Source organism: Rhinatrema bivittatum, chromosome 6, assembly GCF_901001135.1.
Source record: "Rhinatrema bivittatum chromosome 6, aRhiBiv1.1, whole genome shotgun sequence".
Classification (NCBI taxonomy): Eukaryota; Metazoa; Chordata; class Amphibia; order Gymnophiona; family Rhinatrematidae; genus Rhinatrema; species Rhinatrema bivittatum.
Window position 1 is genome coordinate 208614384 of NC_042620.1, and position 26665 is coordinate 208641048.

The window sequence follows — 26665 nt, forward strand, 5'->3', positions numbered from 1 at the left end:
TGTTTTGTCAGTTGGAGGGAGGATTAATATCCCCATAGCTGGCACTATTCTGGGACAGAGAGGAGATGCCCACTGGTGGAACCTTTTCATGATTATTGAGAGAGAGGGGCACTTTTCTTCTGACAGCTGGAAAGGAGAATGATCCCTTTGGAGAGTACTTGCTTTTGGTTTGTTTCTTTAATTTGACAGTTGGAGGGAAGGAAGCAGCAAGAATCCTAGTTTGGTTTTTTTTTGTATTATTTGGAGGAAGTTAGGATCCCTACATTTGGTACCTTCTTGAGGGAGAGAGGAAGGGTGGGAGGGGATTTTTATGGCACCTTTAAAAAAAACCAAAAAAGACCCCCAAACTTACCAAAACTTACCAGCATTGAAGGAGGGAGGGAGGAATTCCCACGACTGATGTCTTTTTTCTTTCAACACAGAAAAGTCCACTCTGGATGTAGATACATGAAGTGTCTACCAGAATATCCACATTATAAGCCCTAAGCCTTTCTTTAAGCAGCTTTAGAATATTTAAAGGGATGGTAAAAAAATATTCAGTGTGAGGTACTGAGCTGTTCCCCCTTCGGTTTTAGCATATAATCATCACCTCCCTAATAATCAATTTTTCATTTATTTATACACATTTATATGTATTAAAATCTACGAGTGATTTTCGATACCAGTTTCCTTCATAATTCTACTATATGCCAATATACTGATTATATGATGCCAACCCAAAAGGGGAACACCCAGGTACCCCACAGTTGCTAGGTTCCGATTTTTAACATTAAGGCTTGGAGATAACCTGCACACAGCAGCAGTTACTACCTTGGGAAGCTTGCTGGGCAGGCTGGATGGACCATTTGGTCTTTTTCTGCCATCATTACTATGTTACTAAGGCACTGAATTAAATGACCATATAACCATCCCTTTACATATTCTATGACTGCTTAGAGAAAAGCCTCGCAGTTAGAGCAGGGATATTATAGTTGACAATCTTTATTTCTTTTCACAGCTGGATACTTGTGTCCAGCACCTTTTTTTTTTGTTATCAGGAGCAGCAATCCCATGGCTGGCATCTTTATAAAATACTTATTGGAAGGCAGAAGAGATCCCATGGCCAGCATTGTCCTTGTTTATTTTCAGGAGATGGGAAGGGGGGCTTAGGAGGGGGGGATCAGCTGGCAGACACTTTCTTTATTAACATGGAGAGTGTGTGGTTGGACAGATGTAGGCCACTATTTCAGTGTCTAGATTTTTCTGGCTAAATGTATCCAATTAGCTCTGAATATTGCACTAAATGGATAAATTTGAAAAGCCATCCCAACCTGGCCCCCTTTTTTAAATGGCTAAATTTGTTCACATACTGATTTTTCTTTTTTTTTTTGTGAACACATTTAGCCGGTTAGGAGGGTGATATTTTCAGCCAGTTGATTTATGGGTTGAAAGCTATTTTTAACCACATAAATCCTTTCAATATCTGTGCCTCTGTTATTATGTTGGTCCCATCAACATAGTACGGTGAAAAAAAAATTAAAAAAAGAAGAAACCAACCGTGTTGGTGATACCTATCTACACATAAGGCATGTGTTCTTGAAATCGCTGCATAATGCCTTGCTTCCTTTCTGTCCTAGACTTTCATTCCTTCTTCCTACTATTTCTCCACTGCCATCTTCCTCCTCTTTCTTCTTCTTCTCTTACTTACCTGTGGTCTGCTCATGCTCCTCGTTCTCTTCTCTCTGCTATGACCCAGCTTTTCCCCTTGCAGTTTTTCAGTTCCCCAGTTCCTCCCCTCCACCTCTTTTACCCTTTTATCTTTTTCTCTGTCTTCCCCGTCACCACTTTGCTTTCTGCTGCTGTCTTCCATCCTTACTTTTTCTCACTCTTCTTCTTTTTGCTGTCTCACACTTCTCCCTCAATCTCTTTTTCTTCCTATCCCTTGCTCTTTCTGTCTTTCCCTCTCTCGTGCTTTAATTTGGTACTGTATGGTGGCATTAAAGCACAAGTGGACTGTGAAAGCTAAGGTGGGCAGAAAGCACTTCTACAAAATACTGATATTCTCTCACTTCCTCCCAGAGTCAATTGATATCAGCATTCGTGCTGAAAAACAAGAGGCCAAGGAAGGAGGTGGGAACGTCTGCAAGTAAGAGAAGTGCCTCCTAATGCTGGTGTGGTTTCTGCACCAGGAGACATACATGCAGACTTTGAATTTTTGAATGCCATCAGCCGGATGCCAACCAGAAATTTCACTTCCTGCCCACCTTATTTTTATAATCTCGCTTGAGCCAAATGAATCAGCATTTGGAAGACTGAAGTGTGGCAATTGTTTTATTTATTCCACACAGAATTTCCTGTCTAAGCAGTGGTATGGGGAGATTTCCAGGGACACGAAAAACTGGAAGATAATCCTTTGCTTGCTGTTCATTCCCTTAATCAGTTGTGGCTTCATTTCCTTCAGGTAAATAATAAACCATGGACCCATTACAACAGCAAATTAGAATAGCAAAGATGGACTGACCCAACGCTCCTTTTGTTTACATTGGGTATCACACAAAAGACTCAACAAAGTCAAGAGCTCATGCTATGCAGTGATAGACTGAAGTCTTTTGAGTGCTGTCAAAACAAAGTCATCTATCCACCCTCCTACACTCATAGGTAATTTTAAAAGGAGTTACACGTGTAAATGTAACATACTATTGTAGTAATTTTAAAAAGCAATGTACATGCGTAAAGTGCACTTAAATATGAAGATCAATGGCATAGATTGTAGCAATTTTCAAAAGCCCACTTACATGGGTAAAGTGGGCCTGATTTTAAAATGCATTTACTCGAATAAGTGGGCTTTTGAAAATTGCTACAATCTATGCCATTGAATTGTCCACAGAGTTTATTCGAGTAAGTGTACTTTACTTGAGTAAATGGCTTTTGAAAAATGCTATGATAGTTTGTTACATTTGCACGCATAACTCCTTTTGAAAATTACCCCAGTGCATTTACACATGTAAAACACAGTTTTAAGCATGTAAATGCCTTTTAAAATCAGGCCCTTATATTTTAAAGCTAGTATTGAAAAAAAAAAAAAAAAAGAAAGAAAGAAAGAAAATTGGATTCTTGCAAGTTGTTATATTTTGTTGGATTATAAGAAATTTGAAAAATGCCATATGGAATCACAAACACAAAAACAAACATAAGCATAAGCACCCATCTATGAATTATCCAAAGATGATGATTTACATGAGCTTTTCCAACCACATAGGACTCTTCTCAAATCTGAAGAGACTTTTAGTTGATTGATTTGTTACTCGCTATCTCCAAATACAAACTGAAGCAATAAAAAATACATAAAATAAAAATCACTAATACAAGTGACAAGCAAAACATTTACATAAATACATGAATGACGTGAACTTCCTGCTAACAATACAGTATTAATTAATTAAAAGAGTACTAATCCCTAGAAATAAAATGCTTCAAAGAACAATAAGATTTTAACATCTTTTTAAACTGATCTGTGTCACTCAACGCACAATTAAGTTCTGGGATTCATTGCCAGAGGATGTGATTAAGGCAGTTAGTGTAGCTGGATTTAAAAAAGGTTTGGATAAGTTCCTGGAGGAGAAGTCCATAAACTGCTGCTAATCAATAAAGAATAACCACTGCTTGTTACCAGCATTAGTGGCTTGGGATCTATTTAATGCCTGGGTGCTAGCCAGGTATTTGTGACTTGGATTAGCAACTGTTAGAAACAGGATACTAGGCTTAATGGACCCTAGGTCTGAGCCAGTTTGGCATATCTTATGTTCTTCTGCAGAAGACAAAACATAATGAGGTCGATATTCAGCTGCAGAGCAGCTAGTTAATTTAGCCAGATATCGCTATCCAGCTAACTTAATGGGGATATTCAGCAGTGTGGTCGTGCTGCTGAATATCTCTGCCTATCTTAAAGTTAGCTGGATAAATATATCCAACCAACTTTCAGGCACCCCCTACAGCGCAACCAGAGTTAGATGCATAACTTATGCGGCTAAATCTGCTCCATCTGGAAACACCTCCCACCCATCCCTGGAATGCCTCCGACTTATGTGTCTAGAATTTAACCGCATACAGCTTTGAATATAGACGGCTAGCCATTTAGATGGATAACGTTTCAGTTATCTGTCTAAATGGCTTTTGAATGTCAACCTCAGAGTTTCTGGAAGAGTATTCCATGCTATAGGGCCAACTATGAAGAAGACACATTATCTCATACTCTACCAGATAAGCAAGCTTTGGTGATGGGACTTCTAACAATCCTCTTTTAGCTGACCTTAGTGCTTTGGATGGCTAAGGATCAAATTTAGCCAAATTGGATTAATCTCATAGATTAATTTGTGAATCACAAATATATTTCATGCACCAGTATATGGTAACCAGCTAGCCCTGGAGTAATACTGTCACAAATTGATGTTCCAGTTAAAAGCTGTGCTACACTGTTTTGCACAATCTGTAAAGTTCTTAAGGTGCACGAAGGGAGACCCCAAAACAAGGAGTTACAATATTCTATTGCAGGAAACAATAAAGCTTGAAGTGTAGTTTGAAAATCAGTTGGATCTAGGGAAGATTTAAGTCGCCGAAGAAGGTGCAACTTCATATAAGATGTCATAACCAATTATTTGAGATGAGGTTGCATTGAAAGGTTGGTGTCCATCAGAATACCTAGATTTCATACCACAGATTTAATTGAAATTTGATGGCCATCAATTCAATGGCTGTTAGGTAATATCTGAAAGAAAATCTTGTCAAGATGATTATCTCTGTTTTGCACACATTAAGGAGCAATTGATTATGAAAAAGCCATTGTTTAACAGTGGACTGACTCAGAAGGAATTTAACAATGGATGACAATAATGCTGTAATTGGGAAGAAAAATTATTTATCGTCTGCATATAACATGGGTTGGAGTTTGGGGGGGGGGGGGTTGTTACAGAAATATTCAGAGGTATTCATTGTAAAATTGACATCATTAAAGAATTTTAGACCCTTTAAGCAATGACAATTCTAACGAGGAGTTGATTTGTACACTGCAGTTTCTGTTAGCTGCATTGTACAAATCAACTCCTTTTCATCGCTTATAAGGACTAAAATTCTTTAATGATGTCAATTTTACAATGAATACCCCTTGAATATTTCTGTAACACCACCCCCCAAACCCCAACCCATTTCCTGAAAACTCACCCCGAATCAAAGTGCCCCCCTTACAATGGTCCATATATTGAGTGTCAGGATGAGTCTTATAAATAGGCTCTCTCTCTCTCTGCACATAAGATGTGTGTGTAAAGGGTGCATACGCACATGAAGAGTATTTTAAACCTACACATATACTTTATAAAATAGCGTGTTTATGGGTGCATGCGCGGCCCCATTAGACAGTCATTTTTAAGCAGGTGCACGCATGTTTGTCAGCCTGCACCTCGGATATGGCCATTTTATAACATATGTGCATGTATGCACTCGTATTATAAAATAGCCTGAACTCTCACATATGTGCACACAATTTTAAGTGGAAGCACACCTATGTGCACAAATGTCGCTTCTACCACAGAAGTGGGGAGATTTTAATAAACATGCACCAACGCCATTACCAGTTTTCCCAGTTTGCACAGGCAAGGGATAGGACTTCCAAACTCCCCTAGTTTAAAAGCCTCCTTTCTCCCCTGTTAGCCCTGACTCTTAAAACCCCACCGATTTATCTATTTGTCTTTATTTTATTACTTACATATTCTCCATAGCAGAAGAAAAGTTACATGGCTGGGGACCCAGGCATGCACATATGCACTTACATATTTATGCATTAATTTGAAGTTGAAATCCAGGAACCCCCATGTGCACGCGTATTCGGGTGGCTTTTAAAATCTGCTCAGCACACGCCAGCACTACATATTCGCATAGCTCCCAGTTTTGGCACATATCAGGCTTTTAAAACTAACCTTTTAGAGCATACTGGCTCATATAATCATCAATCCAAAATCTTCCACCTCCTAAATTAATGTTTATTGAAACATTATGTTTTTATTAAAAAACTTCTTTATTTCAAAAATATAATTTTTATTTTTTTATTTTTCTTTGATGTTTTTTGATGTTTTAATTTTTCTTTGAATAAAAACAATTTGCAAAAACCCTTCTTTAATGTCCAACCTGATTCTTGATTTTCCTTGATCGTGTAGCAGAAATGGTCAGAGTTAAGAATTTACCAGCCTTGTCAAGCAATGTATTTCACAGACTTTATAACTCATTGTTGTTGGGAAAGTGGACCCTTGAGCCGAGACGAGGTTGTTGCTATCCCCAGGGGGTGGCCCCTGGCAGTCTTCATTGTGGGGCGGCGGTTCTGGGAGAGAAGACCCAACAGGACCATCATCTATACCAGCCCTCATTTCCCACAGGTTGAGCCCTTGGGTACCGGGGCCGGCAGGAGTTAGGTGCGGGTCTTCCCAGGCGTGGAACCAGTAGGCAAGGATAGAGGCAGCATCGGAGTAGTCCAGGTGTAGAGTCCGGCGGCGATCAAGCAGAGTCAAGTACCAGGCAAGGAGTCAGGGCAGGCAGAGATCAAGCAGAGTCAAGTACCAGGCAAGGAGTCAGAACCAAGAAAGCAATCCAAGGGACGAGGAGCAAGGAACAGGAACACTAGAACCAGGGATCAGGAACAAGGCAAGGCAGAGTCAGGAAAGCAGGGATCAGGAATGCAGACAACTCACACTCTCAGGAGAGCAGGACCCATTGCTGAGGCAAATTGGAAGCAGAGAGGCAGGGTTTAAATACCCGCCTAGCCTGACGTCATCAGCCCGGGCCACGGGAAACTTTCCCACCACTGCCCCTTTAAATTCCGTATCTCAGTGTGCTCGCATGCCTAGAGAGGAGACCACGAGGAGCTGGAGTTGGCGGCGTTTGGGATGCCGCAAGAGCAGGCCGCGAACAGAGTTGGCAGCCAGGAGTAGCGGCGGCAGAGCCGGGCCTCCGGCTGGCGCAGATGAGGGGACTCAGTTGAGGGACAGCATGGCTGGGGTTCCAAACAGTATCCCCCATTTACACTCCCTCTTAGAAGGACCAGGCATCTCAGGATGCAAGGTGAGAAACTGACAAAGAAGAGTCTTATCGAGTATGTTGGAGGCGAGCTCCCAAGTGTTTTCAACAGGCCTGAACCCCTCCCAAGGAATTAGGTACTCTCATCTCCTGTAATGATGTCATACGTCCAGTATTTCTTTTATCTGATAGATTTCTTCTTCAGCTGACAGGTCCTAGGGTTTCGGGATCTCCCAGCGTGGCCAGGAGGACACCAGGGGCTTAAGGAGTGAGACATGGAATGTGTTGTGTATTTTTAAACAGGATGGCAGCCTCAAGCGGTAGGTGACGGGACTGATTTGTTCTGTGATGGAGAAGGGACCGATGTGCTGGGGGGCCAGTCTCATCAAGGGTACTCACAGCCGAATGTGGCAGGTGCTAAGCCATACCCGGTCTCCAGGTTTGAAGAGAGGTGCTGGCCGCTGGTGCTTTTTGGCCATCTTTTCTGCTTCTTTGGCTGTCCTGTGTGTGGGTCCAAAGGATGTGCAATTGCTGAGCAGTGAGCTGCACTGCAGGCAATGGCAATGAAAGGGTCATGGGAAATGGCGGAGCTGGTTGCCTACCATAAACCACCAAGAAAGGTGAAGAGCCGGTCGCAGAATGGATGTGCGAGTTGTATGAAAACTTGGCCCAAAGGAGTAGAGAGGACTAGTTGTCCTGTCTGCTGTTCACAAAGGTGTGTAGGAAGGTTTTTAGGGCCCGGTTGGTGCGCTCGGCTTAACCGTTGCCCTGTGGGTGGTACGCAGTGGAAAAGTCAAGCAGGATCCCAAATTTCTTGCACAAGGAGCGCCAAATGTTAGCAGTGAACTGCACCCCATGGTCCAAAGCGATGTGCCGGGGGAGTCCATGTAGGCAGAAAATATGTTGGGTGAATAGGTGACATCCAAGGAGATGCAGACAATGAGTCAGTCCCAAGATTCAAGATTAATCATATAAGAGATATTTTTAATTTTTCATAGCGGCAACTCCATTACTTAAAGTGGTAAAAATCTCACAGAGGGTCCCCTTTGTGCCGCTTTAAGCAATGGAGTTGCCGCTATGAAAAATTAAAAATATCTCTTATATGATTAATCTTGAATCTTTGGACTGACTTATTTGTCTGTATCTCCTTGGATGTTGAATATTTGGAGTGCAGCTTTCTGCTCCTTCGTTGTGTTTTGGGTGAATAGGTGAGCCAGCTCCGGGGATAAGGGTAGCTTGGGAAGGGTGGCGAGATGGGCCATCTTTGAAAATCTATCTACGACCACCCAAATAATGTGATGACCATTGGAGGGTGGCAGGTCCACCATAAAGTCCGTGGAGAGATGGGTCCATGGCTCCTTGGGAATGGGTAGCGGTTGGAGTAGACTCCATGGTCATCCAGCAAGGGGTTGCTGTCAGGCGCAAGTTGGGCAGGAAGTAGGCCTTGACATCCCCCTCTACTTGGGACCACCAGTAATAGTGTTGCAGTAACTCAAGTGTGTGGAGTTTTCCAGGTGTCCAGCTGCGAAAAAATCATGGGCTCGTCAGGACCTTCTGTCGGAGTCGAAGAGGTACCACTGTCTTTACTGGCGGAGCAGTCTGGGTGGCAGTAAGAACCACCTTCGTTGGGTCAATGAGGTATTGGGATACAGATAGAGAATCTTCTGTCTCAAAGGCTCTAGAGAGAGAGAGTCAGCCCGAGTATTCTTGGAGGCCTATCAGTCGCGAAGGGGAAAAGCCGAATCTGCTGAAAAATAGCGACCAACGCGCTTGGCGGGGATTTAGTCATTGGGCATGGCTGAGATATTCAAAATTCTTATGGTCTATAAAGATTGTAATGGAGTGCTGAGCCCTATTGAGCCACTGCTCGAGTGCCATCTTGATGGTCAGGAGTTTCTTGTCTCCAATGCTGTAATTCTTCTCAGCAGACGTGAACTTCCGAGAGAAGTAAGAACAGGGCAGCAGGGCTCCTTTCTGAGAATGTTGGCTCAGAACTGCCCCCCCAACCGATGTATTGGAGACATCTACCTCCACCACAAATGGATGTGTGGGGACCAGGTGCTGCAGGCAGGTTTCTTGGAGGAAGGCACACTTCAGGTCCTTGAAGGCGGTTATCACCTCGAGTGGCCATTGTTTGGTGTTGTCTTCCTTCTTGGTGAGGGCAGTAAGGGGTGCCACCAGCCAGGAGTATTGTGGGATGAAATGCCTGTAGAAGTTGGCAAACCTGAGAAAACACTGGAGGGCCCGGAGCCGTGTAGGTTGGGGCCAATTCTGGATGCTAGAAACCTTTTCCGGGTCTATGTGAAATCCTGTGGATGAGACAATGAAGCCGAAATGGGATGCGCCTCCTATTCGAACAGGCATTTTTCTAGTTTGGCAAACAACTTGTGGTCCCGTAAACTTTGAAGTACCCGTTTGACCTCCTTACGATGGGAAGCGAGATCCTTGGAGAATAACAGTACGTCATCAAGATATACAATGACGCAGGAGTGGAGCATGTCCTGGAAGATCTCATTTATAAGGTGTTGGAACACCGCTGGTCCATTACAAAGGCCAAAGGGCATCACTAAGTACTCATAGTGGCCATCTCTTGTATTAAAGGTGGTCTTCCATTCATCGCCTGGCTTTATGCGCACAAGGTTGTAGGCCCCTCAGAGGTCAAACTTTGTGAAAAGATTGGCCCCCTGTAGACGGTCCAAGAGTTTGGGAATGAGTGGCAGTGGGGTACCGGACTCTCCTGGTGATGGTGTTCAGTCCGTGGTAATCGATACAGGGCCACAACGGAAGAAGCCAGCTCATGCTGGGAATGTGGACGGTCTGATGAAGCCCCTGTCAAGGTTCTCCTGAACATATCTGGACATAGCTTGGGTCTCTGGTAGTGATAGAGGGTATACTCACCCTCGAGGGGGCATGGTACCTGGAAGGAGGTCAATCGCATAGTCAAAGAGGCGATGTTCAGGGAGTGTTTTGGCCCTCTCCTTGGAGAAAACATCTGCAAAATCAGTGTACTGCGGAGGCAAGGTAAGTGGGGGTGGTAGCCACGAGAAAACCAGGGCGAGACACCTCTTGGAGGCAGGATGAATGGCACTGAGGACCCCAGGAGGCTATTTGCAGTATCTGCCAGTCAATGCGAGGGGAGTGTTTCTGGAACCAGGGAAGACCCAAGACTACCGGGTGTATCATCTTCTCCTGGATAAGTGGGGGCTGGGGGGGGTTTCCTGGTCCCAAATTTTCTGGGTAGGTGGGAGGGGTGAATGGGAGGCCCCTGGAGTCCCCGTTTTCATTTTTTGTCCATTTTGTGTTTTGTTTTGTTTTTATGTTTTATTTGGTTTTTTCACACAAATGAAACAAATCAAACATTCCATAAACCAAAATTTGTTGGTAAAAAAACACTCAAAATCGAACTGAAAAACAAAACTAAATTTTTGCCCTTCACATCTCTACCATAGAACCAGTCCTAGTAAGAGCGAGTCCACCTGCTGTCATGTGGGCCTAGTAGGTTCACCTGCTAGGCTGTATATCAACCATGCCATAGCCCAAGGGCTCACATCCAAGACATGAAGAGATCAGACTTGCAGATGACACAAGAATATTCAAAATAGTTAAAATACAGGTAGACTGTGAAGAACTGCAGAAAGACCTTGTCGGACAGGAGAACTGGGGTGTCGAAATGGAAGATTACATTTAATGGGGTAGATTTTCAAACCGCGCGAATTGGCGTACTTTTGCTGGCGCATCAGGCGCAAGCAAAAGTACGCGGGATTTTAGTAGATATGCGCGTAGCCACGCGTATCCGCTAAAATCCTGGATCAGCGCGCGCAAGGCTATCGATTCTGTATAGCCGGCGCGCACCGAGCCGCGCAGCCTACCCCCGTTCCCTCTGAGGCCGCTCCGAAATCGGAGTGGCCTCGGAGGGAACTTTCTTTTGCCCTCCCCTCACCTTTCCCTCCCTTCCCCTACCTAACCCACCCGCCCGGCCCTGTCTAAAACCCCCCCTTACCTTTGTCGGGGGATTTACGCCTCCCGGAGGGAGACGTAAATCCCCGCGCGCCAGCGGGCCGCTAGCGCGCCGGGACGCAACCTGGGGGCGGGTACGGAGGGCGCTGCCATGCCCCTGGACCGCCCCGGGCCGTAACCATGCCCCCGGGCCCGCCCCCAAAATGCTGCCGACACGCCCCCAAAACGCAGCGCCGACCGAGCCCGCCCCCGACACGCCCCCGACACGCCCCCCTCGCCAAACCCCGGGACTTACGCGAGTCCCGGGGTCTGCACGCGCCGGTAGGCCTATTGAACATAGGCGCACCGGCGCGCAGGGCCCTGCTCGCCTAAATCCGCCCGGATTTAGGCGGATTTAGGCGAGCAGGGCTCTGAAAATCCGCCCCAGTGTGAATAGGTGCAAAGTGATACACATAGGGAAAAATAACTCCAATTTTAAATATACAATGTTGGGTTCCACATTAGGAGTAAACACTCAGGAAGGAGGTCTTGGAGTCATTATAGACAGTACGTTGAAATCCTCAGCTCAGTGTTTGTTTATTTATTTATTTGACTTTTTTTTTTTTTTTATAGACAGACATTCGTTGGGAACATATTGGTTTACATGGAACATTAGAGAAGCGTAATGAGGCTTTACATGAAACTGAGATTAACTAATATAATAAATTGGATAGTTATAAAGATATAACAAATTTTATATAAAAATTAACAGCATAGTAATAATATTAGATAATAAATTAGGTTAAAGTTAGTTATAAATAGTGGTAGAGGAGATGCATTTCTAAGAGAAACATTTTTCATGGAAAAAATAAGCTTTGAGAGTATGTAACAATGGTCAAAAAAATCAAACAAAATGCTTAGAATTATTTAGAAAGGAATGAAGAATAAAACAGCAAACATTTTAATGCTTCTGTATAGATATATGGTATGACTACACTTTGAGTGCAGCTCTAGTTGCCTCATTTCAAAGAAAGATCTAGCAGAATTAGAAAAGGTACAGAGAAGAACAAAAATGATGAAGGGAATGGATGAGCTGCTTTATGAAGAAAGGTTAAACAGGTTAGGGCTCTTCAGCTTGGAGATTAGAAAATTGAGAGTAGATATGACAGAGGTTTATAAAATCACTAGCTGTACCCGGCCACGCGTTGCTGTGGCAGAGCCTGGTTAAGTGGAAAAGAAAGAAAAGAGAGAGTGCATGGCTGTAATATGTTTAATTTCGTAATGCTTGTGGGTATACAATATTTTTAGTTGTTCCATTGTTTGTGCAGATATAGATATTGTCAGGTTTGCCAACTCTTGAACACGCAACATATAATTGTCCATGTGAGAAGCAATCGGTTTCTAGATCTAAACCGCAGAGTTGTAAAGATTGTCCTTGAGCTTTGTTGATGGTTATTGCAAACGCCAATCGAATTGGGAATTGCAATCTCTTAAATTGAAATGGCAGATCTGTTGGAATGATGGGGATGCGAGGAATGAGGACATCTTCACCTTTGAAAGGTCCTGTCAAGATTGTTGCTTCTATGACATTGCTCATCAAATTTTTGACAGCAAGTTGTGTGCCGTTGCAAAGCATTGGCTGGTTGATATTTCGTAACATGATAATTGGTACGCCGATTTTCAATTGTAGTTTGTGAGGTGGCATGCCTGGGAGATCGAGTGAATTCAAAAATTCTGTGGGATAATTAACTGCTTCATAAAGTTTGATCTTCGGCGAGGCATTATTTGGCTGAAGTAAAACAGATGGCTGAACGGTCTGTTAAATGACCGAGGTGAATGGGACCGCAATGTCCCAAGAAAGAGTGAAATGCAAATGAAAGTAATGTATTTTTTCCTAGCTAAGACGCCCCAGACCATAAGACGCACCTAGGATGCAGAGTGTGAAAAGAAAAAAAATGAAAATAGTTGGTGCTAAATGTGGTTTGTCCCTGGGTGTCTGTGCGTGTTATGTAGTAAAATAGGGGAGTGGCTAACCAATTTTTTACTCCCCATTTTGTTTTGCGGTCTGGGGAGGGCTATTTCGGAGCCTTCCCCAGATCGTGCAACTTTTGTCTTTTGGTTTGTGTGTGAACCCCCCCTCCCCCCAAAAAACCCCCATCACAACCGTTCTCTGTAAATAACCACCCCACACCCTCCTGCCCCCCCCCAGCCCAGCGAAATGAAGTTACCCACCCTCCTGCCATCCCCAACAGTTGCCGAATGAATGAAACATCCCCCCCATCGTGACCCCTCCCCAAGATGTTTGCAATTAAATCAGTACAACCCCCCACCCTCCAGACCCCCCGAGACCTGATACAAAGCTCTGTCGGTGGAGCGGGCGTTCAGGAGCGGTCCAGGAGCGATGTATTGGCATTGTGCCGATGGCTGCCAGCAATGAAAATGGCTCCGATGGCCCTTTGCCCTTACTATGTCACTTGGGTCCAGCAATGGCAGCGGTAGTTCCTGTGACATAGTAAGGGCAAAGGGCCGCTGGCTGCCAGTCCTGAAAATGGCGCCGACAGGCCTTCGCCCTTACTATGTCACATGGGCTACTGCTGCCATTGGTGTCCCCGAGTGGCATAGTAAGGGAAAGGGCCATCGGCGCCATTTTGATTGCTGGCAGCCGACGGCCGTAGTGCAGGAGATGTGTACCGGACCGCTCCTGGCCCCCCGCTGGAGCAGCCAGGACTTTTGTCAGGTTTTGTGTGTGTTCAGAGGGTGTGGGAAGTAAAATAAATTTGGCATGTGTGAGGAGGGTGGTGGGTGTTTCTTAGCTGTAAAGGAAATTGTTATCTTTGCTGTATAAGACGGCCATACATTTCCCCCCCCACTGTTGTGGTGAAAAAAGTGGGCGAATGTGTGAAAAAGGAAGGGAAACGTGGACCTGGAATGGCGAAAGGATTAGTGTAGCATGTGTTTGTGTAAGGTGTAACAGATGGCGCTTACGTCCAGCAGATGTCGCTGTTTTCAGGAAAAAATGTTTGAACCTTTTTTACCTGTCACAGGTGTGACATATCTGTAATGTAAGTACAGAAGAACCTTCCCGTATGCGAAAGGAAGGTTGTGTCCAAATTTGAAAGCAATCGGTGCAGTGGTTTCTGAGATTAGCGATTTTGTACAAACTATTTAACATTTTTATTTATATAGATGAGTGGGTAGAATGGATAAAAAGGGAATAATTAATTACTCTTTCAATTAATACTAGGATGAGGGGTCACTGCTTTAAACCAACAGATGGTTGATATAAAACAAATTGGAGAATTAGGTTTTTCTAGTTAACACATAATTGATCTGTAGAATGTGTTGCTCTCTGGTCACAGTAATAGCAGGGTTTAAAAAGGATTTGGACAAATTCCTGGAAGAAAATTAACCCAGTACTTGTTGCTCAGAGTTGGTAACAAGAAATTGGATCGACTTTTTGCGATGGACCACTGTCAGATAGGATGCTGGGCTTGATGGTCCTTGGTTGACTTCTTATTAGGGCTCTGCATTAGATTTTTTGGTTTTTGTTTTAGTGCGTTCTAAATCGAATTAGTGGACACTAACTCAATTTAGTGTGCACTAAAACAAAAACAAACTGAAAAATAAAACAAATCGAATAATAAAAATAGAACAAAGCAAAACAAAATGAATATTTTCTGGCTGCATATTCCTACTTCTTACGTTGTTATATTCTTATGAGTAGCAGTGCTGTTTAACATATAAATGATCTGGAAAAGGGAGTTACATGAGAAGTGGTCAAATTTGCAGATGACCTAAAATTATTCATTGTTAAAATGAATGTACTGTATGGAATTGCAGAAGGACCTTGCCAGTCTGGGGAGTTGGGCATCTAAATGGCAAAGGGACATATATATGGAAAAATCGCCCTAACTATAAGTACACAATGCTGGATTCCATATTACAAGTTGCCAACCAGGAAAAAATCATGCAGTTATTGTGAATGATACGTTGACATTCTCACCTCAGTGTGCAGCAGTGGTCAAAAATTTAAATAGAATATTAGAAATTATTATGAAAGGAATGGACAATAATGCTGAGAATATCATAATGCCTCTGTATCAATCCATGCTGCGGCCACATCATCAATATTGTTGTGTGCCATTCTGGTCATCCCATCTCAAAAAATATAACAGATTTAAAATAAATCAGAGAAAGTATTTATTTCACTCAATACACAATCAAGCTGTGGAATTTGTCACTAGATAATGTGGTCAAAGCAACTGTTATAGTTGGGTTTAAAAGGGCTTTCTACAGATTCCTAGAGGAAAAGTCCATAAACAAATATTAGGTAGACTTGGGAAAGTAAGCCACAAGGAATGGATCTACTCCTTGAAAAATGCTGGGTATTTCCTAATGAGCCAGATTGGCCACTGTTGGTGACAGAATGTTGGGTAATGAATCATTAGTCTGATCCAACACAGAACATCTTATGTTCTAGGAAGCTTAAGTAGGGGAGCAAGGTATCAGTCATAAATGTTAAAGGGTAATCTGTATTCCCAAAAAGCAGGTGAGGCCTAACTCATTTAAGCTAGATCAACCTCTAGATTAAAGATCTAGATTACCTCAGTTTAGAGCTGTAATTTATTTCCTCTTGTGTGTTTTGTTATTTATATCACTACCAATTTTGGAGTGGGGGAATAGCCTGATGGATAGAGCAGCAGGCTATGAACCAGGATCCACTGTTGCTCCTTGTGACGTTGGGCAAGTCACTTTACCCTCCATTGCCTGAGGTACAAACTTAGGGCTGGATTCATCATTCATCGCTGAATGATGAATCCAGTGAAAAGGGGGGGCGGGACTGCGAAAGCCCGCAGCCTTCGCACCACCACGGTGTGCCAGCTGCCGGCTTTCGCACCGAATAGCGCCACCGTGAAAGGTGGTGCTATTCGGTGCGCTACTGCCGACGATAATGTTGGTAATGTTATCGCCGGCAACGAAGACACCGCCGACTCTGCCCGCTCCCCGCCCTGACTCCTTCCCTCCCCCTAATTTGCATGCTATCGCATGTGAAAAGGGCGTATCACATGCGATAACCCTTTGATAAATGTAACTCCTTTGGGGATAGGGAAATCCCTACGGTACCTGAATGTAATCCACTTTGAAGTGCTGAAAAAAGTGTGAAAAACAGAATATAAAAATCTAAATTAAAAAAAAAACTTGTTGATTAAAGCAGGTTATGTAGAAAATATAAGTTGAAACACAGCAATGTATAATTGTCAGATTTTAGTTCATTACTTGAAGCAGACTGTGTAGCCCATCTCATCAAATGCCCCATGGACATGCATTCGTAGGGAAAAATAATGAAGCAATTCAAAATTTTGGTGTAGGGGTACAAGGCATTAAAGGTAGCAATAAAAAGTGGGAACTAAATCATTAGAAAATAACAAAATAAAGCAGAATAAGCATATATTCCCTGCACTTGAATTTGAAGCACATATCATGACAGATTAACTGGAACATGGACTTTGTGACCTGTCATTTCACTTGCACAGTGTCTGCACTGACACTGTTCTTTGAGAGAGTAATTTTTAGTTGCTCCACGGTACTTTCCGACCCACAGGTACTTAGCACTCATAGACCTGAAGCCAATTTTTAAAGGTAGTTTCCCTTAAAAAAAATATGCTGGCTAGCTGCTGCTGTAGGGATCATTTATCCCACATACTTTGCCTGTGCAATATATGGAAGCTAAATACTGCACCAAGATTTCAAAATAAAATCCTAATGCATATATCTCAGTCAGCCAACCCTGGCCCTATCTCCAGTGATGCCTTTTTTCCCCATGGGGAAAAGAATGCATGCTGTCATCAGCACATATACTTTTGCTCATAAAGGACACATGGCAATTTTTAAAGAGGTCATCTACCTTTTTACCTGTGGAGAATCCTTTTAAAAATTGCCCCTTCAGTTATGATCTTGAAAACATTTTTATGTTATGACTGTGAAGTAGTTTGGGGTCCCACTGGGTTATAAGCCTCTTCTGTCCCTAGCATTAGATGGTGATTTTCATTATCAATCCCTGTTTCTATTCTGTTTAGAAAGAAGCCCTCGGAAGGGAACAAAGGTAAAACCCACTTCTCACACTATACTGCTTTCCTCACCTCACCTTTCGTGGTTTTCTCCTGGACTGTCATCTTCTACATCGGGTTTCTTCTGCTCTTTGCATATGTACTTCTGATGAACTTCGAGATTGCACCCACGGGCCTGGAGATCACACTTTACGTCCTGGTCTTCATCTTGCTGTGTGATGAAATCCGACAGGTCTGGGACCAAGGCATCACTTATTATTTGACAGGAAATGTTAAAGACTGGGCACTCTTGAAAGTGTTCTATATAGCTGAGCAAGAGACCTGAGTTCCATTCTGCTGATCTCTTACAATCCAGTCTTGGATAATGTTAATATTTGTTGAACTCAATTAAATTGAAATCACAATGAAAAAAAAATAATTTTAATTCTTTTTTAATTTCACACAGGATATTAGTTCACAAGATATGAAGGTTCATTCTAAGGCGAAGATCCTAGACTTCTGGAAAACTAACTTTGTCAAAATGGGGGAGTACCTCAAGGAGTCTTTAGCTGGATGGCAAAATCTAGGGGAAGTAGAAGGGCAATGGGCAAAACTAAAAGGAGATATCATAACGGCAACTAATCTTTTTGTTAAGAAAGTAAATAAAGGGAAGAGGAAAAAGAAGTCATTATGGTTTTCCAAAGAAGTAGCTGAAAAGTATAAGAGAAAAAGTTAGAATTCATAAACTACAAGAGATTGTAGAAAGAGGAAGACAGGCAACAATATCTGGAAAAATTAAGAGAAGTTGGGAAAGTAGTTAGGAATGCAAAAATTCAAATAGAATAAAAATAGCAAATACAGTAAAACGGGGGGGGGGGGGGGGAAGAATTTTTTTTTAGATATGTTAATAGTAGAAGGAAATGCGAAAGTAGCTTTGTGAGATTCAAAGGTGAAGGGTAGGCATATGTAGAGGCTGATGAGGAAAAAGCAAAATCACTTAACAAATATTTCTGTTCAGTGTTTACTGTAGAAGGGCCTGGATCAGGCCCACATTAACAAACACAAATAAGATTGGAAGTGAGGTAAACCTCAATAAATTTTCAGAACAATGTGTTCATGACGAGTTAACTAAACTTAAAAGTAGATAAGGCGATGGGACTGGATGGGAAACATCCATGGGTATTAAGGGAACTTACAGATGTCCTGGCAGCTCCACTAGTTGATCTTTTTAATGCTCCTTTGGAATCTGGAGTAGTTCCAGAGGACTGGAAAAGGGTAGATATGATTCCTATTCATAAAAGTGGAAGTAATCGGAGGCTGGGAACTAAAGGCCAGTTAGTCTGACCTCTGTGGTGAGCAAACTAATGAAATTGCTGCTAAAAGGGAGGATAGCACAATTTTTGGAATCCAATAATTGCAAGATCCAAGACAGCATGGTTTTACCAGAGGTAAATCCTGTCAGCCAAATTTGATCAATTTCTTTGATTGGGTGACCAGAGAGTTTGATCAAGGGAGAGCACTAGACGTAGTGTACTTGGATTTCAGCAAGGCCTCTGACACGGTTCCGTAGAGAAGACTAATAAATAAATTGTATAGCCTTGGCATGGATCCTAGAGTGACTGGGTTAGAAACTGGCTGAGTGGGAGGCGACAAATGGCAGTGGTAAATGGAATTTTCTCTGAGGAGGGAGCTGTTATCAGTGGTGTGCCTCAGGGATCATTCCTTGGACCGGTTCTTTTCAACATTTTTGTGAGCAACATAACGGAAGGATTGTCAGGAAATGTTTGTCTTTTGCTGATGATACCAAAATCTGTAACAGGGTGGACAGTCAGGAAGGTGTGGAAAACATAAGGAGGGATCTAGTGAAGCTCAAGGGATGGTCTAAGGTCTGGAAGCTAAGATTTAATGCTAAAAAATGCAGAGTAATGCATTTAGGGGCAGATTTTCAAAGCCTACGCGCGTAAATCCAGGTGGATTTACGCGCTGGGGGGGGGGGGGGGTGTTTATGCGCACTGTGCCTATTTTCAAAAGGCCCGGTGGTGCGCATAAAGCCCCAGGACGCACGTATGTCCTGGGGCTCGGAAAAAGGGCGGGGCATAGGTGGGGCGGTCCGGGGGCAGGGCGTGGGCGAAGCCTCCAGGCACAGTGGCCACTGTGCCTGGGATTGGGTGCTGGCATTCGGCCAGAAGGCGCAACTTAGTAAACATAGGTTAGGGGGGTTTTTAGATAGGGCTGGGGGGCGGGTTGGGGGGGGAAGGAAAGTTCCCTCCAAGACTGCTCCAATTTCGGAGCGGCCTTGGAGAAAACAGGGAAAACCATCGGGGCTCCCCTAGGGCTCGGCGCAAGCAAGGTGCACAAGTGTGCACCCCCTTGCGCGCCGACCCCGGATTTTATAACATGCGTGTGGCTGCGCGCGCATGTTATAAAATCGGGCATAGATTTGTGCGCGCCGGGTTGCGCGCACAAATCTATGCAAGTGCTTAGCTACTAAAATCTGTCTCTTAGGGTGCAAAATCTCAGGGGAAAGTTACAGCATTGGAGGTGAAATTCTTCTAAGCACAAAGGAAGAGCGGGATCTGGGATAACTGGATCTGATGATCTTAAGGTGGACAAACAGGTGGATAAAGAAATGGTAAAAGCCAGAAAGATGCTTGGCTGCTAGGGGTGTGAATCGTTTTAGGACGATTAAAATTATCGTCCGATAATTTTAATATCGTCTTAAACCGTTATGGAACACAATACAATAGAGATTCTAACGATTTATCGTTATAAATCGTTAGAATCGTGAGCCGGCACACTAAAACCCCCTAAAACCCACCCCCGACCCTTTAAATTAAATCCCCCACCCTCCCGAACCCCCCCCCAAATGACTTAAATAACCTGCGGGTCCAGCGGCGGTCCGGAACGGCAGCGGTCCGGAACGGGCTCCTGCTACTGAATCTTGTTGTCAGCGAGGGTTCCGGCGCCTCGCTGAACGACCTCCTGCAGTCGATCTCCTGCCGGCGCCATTTTCCGTACGAAAACTATTCGCGGCGGGAAATCGCTCCCTGACCCCCGCTGGACCTCCAGGAACTTTTGGCCAGCTTGGGGGGGGCCTCCTGACCCCCACAAGACTTGCCAAAAGTCCAGCGGGGGTCCGGAAGGACCTCCTGCCGTCCAATCGTGTTCGTCTATGGCCGCCGCCATTTTTCGGCGCCATTTTGGAAAATGGCGCCGGCCGAAGACAACAAGATTCAGTAGCAGGAGCCCGTTCCGGACCGCTGCCGTTCTGGACCGCCGCTGGACCCGCAGGTTATTTAAGTCATTTGGGGGGGGGGTTCGGGAGGGTGGGGGATTTAATTTAAAGGGTCGGGGGTGGGTTTTAGGGGGTTTTAATGTGTCGGTTTTGCGATTTTACGTTTTTTCGATTTTTTACGATTTTTCACGATTTTTCATGATATTTTATCCCCCCAAACGGCAACAATACGATTCCCTCCCCCTCCCAGCCGAAATCGATCGTTAAGACGATCGAGGACACGATTCACATCTCTATTGGCTGCATAGGGAGAGGAATGGTCAGCAGAAAAAGGGAGATGATATTGCCCCTGTATAGGTCCCTGGTAATACTTCATTTGGATTACTGTGTACAATTCTGGAGACCGGACCTTCAAAAGGATATAAACCAGTTGGAGTCAGTCCAGAGAGTGGCTACCAAAATGTGTATCCTAGAGGAAATGTGAGATAGGAGAGATATGATAGAGACATTCAAATATCTCAAAGATTTCCATGCTCAGGAGGTGAGCCTTTTTGAATGGAAAGTAGGCTCTGGAATGAGGGGTCTTGCGATGAGGTTGAAAGGGGGTAGACTCAGGGGTAATCTTAGGAAATATTTATTTCTGCCATCAAGTTTCTAATATGTATCAATATTTTTATATGTAATCCTCAAAATGGAAACACTACAGCATCTGATGATCTTAAGAGTCCAATAATATATCAGTGAGCTAGACTTAGAGGAGACTCTTAAGATTATAAGATGTTGCAGCGTTGACTAATTGATGTTTTCCATTTGAGGATTACATATACAGCATAAACGTTGGTATATATTGATTAACTAATATCCTGTTTGAAATTAGAAAAGAATTAAAAATATTGTTTTCTTTGTGATTTCACTTTTGACTCACACTCCTTTGCTTTCATTTTGAGTGTTTAGTGTGAGCTTCCTCTTTTGATCCACCCCTTTGTATTTTGACTATTTATGGAAAAACAGCAGGAACGCACCAAATTGCACATGTGGAGAGATGCAGCTAAATGACAAACGTTTGCCTGAAGTTGTATTTCATGGAGGAAATGAAGCAATCCACTTCTGGTCTGGATCTCATCAACTGGATCTTAAACATACAAAATATAAATAATCTGTATATTTGTTTTCTGCCTTTATTTGGACTAGCCATATGAAAGAAAGTAAGAAAGAAAGAAAGATAGAATCCATGCCAGTTATTAGGGATGTTTGAAAACAACATGAAAATATCAGTTTCATATGTTGTGTTATTTCATGTTGTTTTCAAATAAACAAAAAAAAAAAAAACTGTTTTGTGTCATTTTTGCATTTTAGTGCATGCCGAACACAGAAACAAAACAAAATGAAATGAAAAAAAAAAAAGAAACATGAAACATGAAGCACTTGTAATAAGCCTGAAAAAAACAGTACATGTCACTTCTTCATCACTACAATGTAACTACCAGCAGAGGAAAACCCCATGATTTAATTTGCAATTGAGAGCCATTTTCTCATAGGCACAGATTAGGATAGAGTTCCTAATAAATCAAGTTCTTGCTCGTAACTTTCTCTCTGTTTTCCTCTAGTTATATATGAGTGGTGTGAAGTATTTCATGGACCTGTGGAATATCATGGACATGTTAGCCATCCTATATTTCACAGTAGGGATTGTGTTCAGGTGAGTGCAACTTTATTTCTAAAAATGTATTTTCTTAATCTGATTTATATTCTGCTCTTCCAGCTTTTCAGAGCAGATTACATTATCCTGTTGTTCAACAAGGATTACATATTTGCATTCATAAACCAGCATCATTTGCATACACAAAATAACATAACAATAAAAATGTAAAATAAATACATCAATTATAAAACCAATTATCACAGAATCATGTGTGTGACTTTAGCCATAGGCCTACCAGAAAAGCTTTGCTTTAACTTTCTTTCTAAAATCTATATTATTGACCTCACTCTGCAGATCATTTTTAAGTGAATTCCACAATGTTGTGCCTGCAGAAGAGAAGCCCATACCTTGTATTTCTTGTAATTTAAAATCTTTAAAAGTTAGAACTACAAGTAAATTCTGATCCAATGAGTGTAGTTGACATGTAGCTTCATAAGGCTTTACAAGAACTGCAAGTCAGGCACATCATTATACAGTGCTTTATATATCAATGCTATAATTTTAAACTGTATTCTTTGCTGGATTAGCAACCAGTACAGTTCTTTTAATCTCTGGGTAATACTTTCTCTATACCCTGCTCCTGTTGTCATGCTGGCAGCCACATTTTGGATCAACTACAGCAATCTTAGCAATACTTTAGGTCAAAGGTTCTCAACCTTTTTTCCGTCATGACACACCTGACAGATGATGCTCATGTGCGCAACACATTCCACACTACATGTAACAGCTATACTAAAAAAAAGAGATCCTAGATATTTTATTGTTGAAAAGGATTCAGGAGAAAGAGAACATTCCTTAATTTCAATAAATGCTTATAAATTATGTTTTCACAATTGTAATCTTTTCTTACTGCATCAGTGAGAAATCTGGGACTGATCTGCATATGCAGCACACAGTTTTTTGATACAGCCAAACTCTCATATATTTCACTGTCAACTTCAGAATATTCTGACCTCTTCTTGAGTTTATGCAAAGCAGAGTTAGGAAATTTCCCCTTTCAACTCACCATACAATAAATATATTCAAATTCTGGTACCCCCTCAGTAATAGTAGTTCAAAATCCCTTCCCTGCCAGCCACTTTGTGAAAAAAACAAGCAAACCTTAATATATTTAATGAAGGTAGCATATTACCTTTGAAACCCGTTATTTTTGTAAAGCCTGTCGCTGTTAAATGTTCTAATATTTATACTGTTTAAATGTAAAGCCTGTTGCTAATTTACTGTTTCACTGTACACCGAGGTGATGTATAACTATACGAACCACGGTATAAAAGAATCTATAAATTAATAAATAAATAAATAAATAAAAAAGACATTTAGAAATTTATATAGCATACCAGCCATACCATAAGAGTATGAACACCTGGGGCTTGAAAGGCAACAACAACTTTACCTATGAATAAGTAAGACTGCAATTATAGAGCACAGTACACTTACTTTTGGAAAAACAAAGCAAGCCAGACTGCTTTAGATTCCTACACAGAATATACATCCTACAGGCTGATTCAGAAAAACGTGCAGGAGAGCTGGCGAGCGCCCGCAGGCCATTCTCCTGGGCGTGCGATTCAGGAGGGTGGCCTATGCAAATTAGGGCCCGCGGTAAAAGGAGGCACTAGGGAAACTAGCACGTCCCTAGTGCCTCCTTTTTGACAGGAGTGGCGGCTGTCAGCAGGTTTGACAGCCGACGCTCAATTTTGCCGGCGTTGGTTCTCAAACCTGCTGACAGCCACGGGTTCGGAAAATTGACACCGGCATAATTGAGCGTCCATCTTCCGACCCGCGGGCCGATCTTTAATTATTATTTTTTTAATTTTTACTTTTGGAGCCTCCGACTTAATATCGCCATGATATTAATTCGGAGGGTGCACAGAAAAGCAGTTTTTACTGCTTTTCTGTGCTTTTCCCCAGCACCGGCAGAAATTAATGCCAGCCTTTGGGCAGGCGTTAATTTCTGAAAGTAAAATGTGCGGCTCGGCTGTACATTTTACTTTCTGTATCGCGCGGGAATAACTAATAGGGCCATCAACATGCATTTGCATGTTGTGGACACTATTAATTTCGGGGGGATTGGACGTGCGTTTTCGACACGCTATTACCCCTTACTGAATAAGGGGTAAAACTAGCGCATTGAAAACGCACGTCCAAATGCGGGTTAACAGTGCGCTCCGGTGGCGCGCACTGTACTGTATCGGCCTGCTAGTTAGCAGAATCCCTCACCTCTACAAACATGCAGAATGCAGATTGACCCTTTTCTAATACAGAATAAAAGACCATACATTATAAACAAGCAGACAGAGAAAAACTGAAACTCTCAGAAAAGGGAAAGGGGAGGGGAAGGTGCGTCAGGATGGCAGGGCAGGATACAGTGTGCCTGCAACATTTCTGACTTGGATTAGTGGTGGCAGTGACTTCCAGGGGTGAGGGAGAAGCAGGAACAGAGAACTGTGATGAGGAATTTTAAGTACCAGGCTCCCGACTCTGCACTGTCCTCAAGCAGCAAAGCACATGTGGCTGTTATGGACAGCACAGGCTTGCTGTGTCAAATTTTTGGTGACACACCTTCCACCCCTTGGTGACACCCCAGTGTGTCCCAACACACTGGTTGAGAACCACTGCTTTAGGGTACCCCAAATATAGGGAGCTGCATTAGTCTAATTTGCATAACACAGGGACTTGTACCACCAGCCATAATCCTATTTCAGAAATATAATAACTTCAGAAGTCTTATCATTGTTAGTTTGAAGAACGCAGACTTGTCCTCTGTTCTAACTTGTGCCTTAATATAAGACTTAAATAAAGAAGTACTCCCAGATCCCTCCCTTCAGTTACAGGTATCATAATTTTATCAACATATGAGGCATATTTTCAGAAGTATTTTCCTGCACATAATAGTGTTGTTTTCTGAAAATTAACTTCTGATCTATTTGCATGCATCCAGTCACTCACTGTTTTAAAACAGTGATTAAAAAACTCAATAGGCACACTCCCATCCACGTTATAAGAAACAAAATTTTGCAAATCATTTGCATAGGTATAATATACCCCAAGAGATTCTAAATCTTTGTTACGCGCTGGAAATGCACATTAAATAATATGACTGACAATACTGATTATTGCAGGACACCCTGACAACAGCACCTTCCATGATGAAATATTATTTCTTCACTTGCTGCTCTTTATCTGACAGGAAGAAAACCAATTTAAAACAGTAGAACCAATTCTGATAGCCCATAATTGTGATATCAGATTCTCATGACATACCATATCCCAGGGATAAGCAGTGGGTTTCCCCAAGTCTATCTTAATAATTGTTTATGGACTTTTCCTCCTGGAACTTGTCCAAATCTTTTTTAAATGCAGCTATACTAATAACTTTCACCACATCCTCTGGCAATTAACTCCACAGCTTAATTATGTGTTGAGTAAAAAAATATTTTCTCTTAATATTTATTTATTTATTTAAAAAACATTTTTATTTCCTACGTATATCACACCAGTTGTACTAAGTGGGTTACAATACACAAATCATTACAGATCAAAAATACAAACATTTAAAATAACACATTTCATAAAAATCTTCATAAAAAAAACATAAAAAAGCAGAGCAAGTACTATACACAAATATTAGAGAGTCACTATAACCCAAAGGCTTCTAAGAACAAATAGGCTTTTAACTGTTTATGAAACATTTTTATTTCAGTAATTCTACATAATTCTGAAGGCAATGAGTTTCCATATAATGGGACCTATTACAGAAAAAGTCTGAGTTCTTGTCTCTGACAAATGGGCTTGTTTAATAGATGGGACCTTCAAAAAACCCATACTTTGTAATCAATAATAATCTAAAAATCCGGATAAATAAGAAGGACCTTCCATTTTAATGCTTTAAAAAACAAAACCTGCAGTTTAAAACATATACGCTGTTGTGGTGGCAACCAAAGTAATTCACGTAAAAAGGGAGCTCCATAATCCCAGGGCCTTTCTCGCATTACCAACCTGGCAGTAGAATTGTATAACACTTGTAAAGCACAAATGTTTGATATATGTAAACTCATGTATAAGGTATTGCAATAATCTAATAATGAGAGTACAAAAGATTGCATCAATGTACGAAAATCCTTATGATCTAACACTGAGGGCCGGATTTTTAAACATATGCGCTTGGGGTACATTTGTGCACGCTACCCGGTGCGCACAAATGTATGCCCGATTTTATAACATGCGTGCGCAGCCGCGCGCATGTTATAAAATCAGGGGTCAGCGCGCCCAAGGGGGGTGCACACTACTGCAACTCGCGCGCGCCGAGTCCTCGGGGAGACCACTGGCTTTCCCTGTTCCCTCCCCCCCCCCACCTTCCCCTCCCTTCCTCTACCTGTCCTGCCCCCAGCCCGAAATCCTCCGTACCTTTGTCGAAGTTACGCCTGCCTGCGTAACTTGCGCATGCTGGCCAAGTGCCAGCGCGCGATCCCCCAGCCCAGCAGCCGTACGGAGGCCTCTGGCCACGCCCCCACCCCAGGGCTTTACGTGCATCGCTGGGCCTTTTGAAAATAGATGGATTTACGCGCGTAGGCTTTTAAAATCTGCCCCATATTGTGTCTCATATGACTAAAGTTCATAACTTAAAGAAACCTGACCTTAATATTGATTTCAATTGTGGCAAAATATCTAAATAACGCCCCTAAATTTATTGTGACTATTTTTACTGGA

The 26665-nt window shown here is 42.5% G+C and overlaps 1 protein-coding gene across 1 annotated transcript in view; it reads left to right on the top strand.

Moving 5' to 3' along the window:
* TRPM8 (transient receptor potential cation channel subfamily M member 8) overlaps nucleotides 1-26665 on the top strand; it is a 249858-nt gene that overhangs the window by 182291 nt on the left and 40902 nt on the right. The window contains exons 15-17 of the mRNA XM_029607928.1: nucleotides 2328-2440; nucleotides 17052-17274; nucleotides 21864-21955. Coding sequence (XP_029463788.1) covers nucleotides 2328-2440; nucleotides 17052-17274; nucleotides 21864-21955 — 428 coding nt within the window. The remainder of the gene's footprint in view (nucleotides 1-2327; nucleotides 2441-17051; nucleotides 17275-21863; nucleotides 21956-26665) is intronic.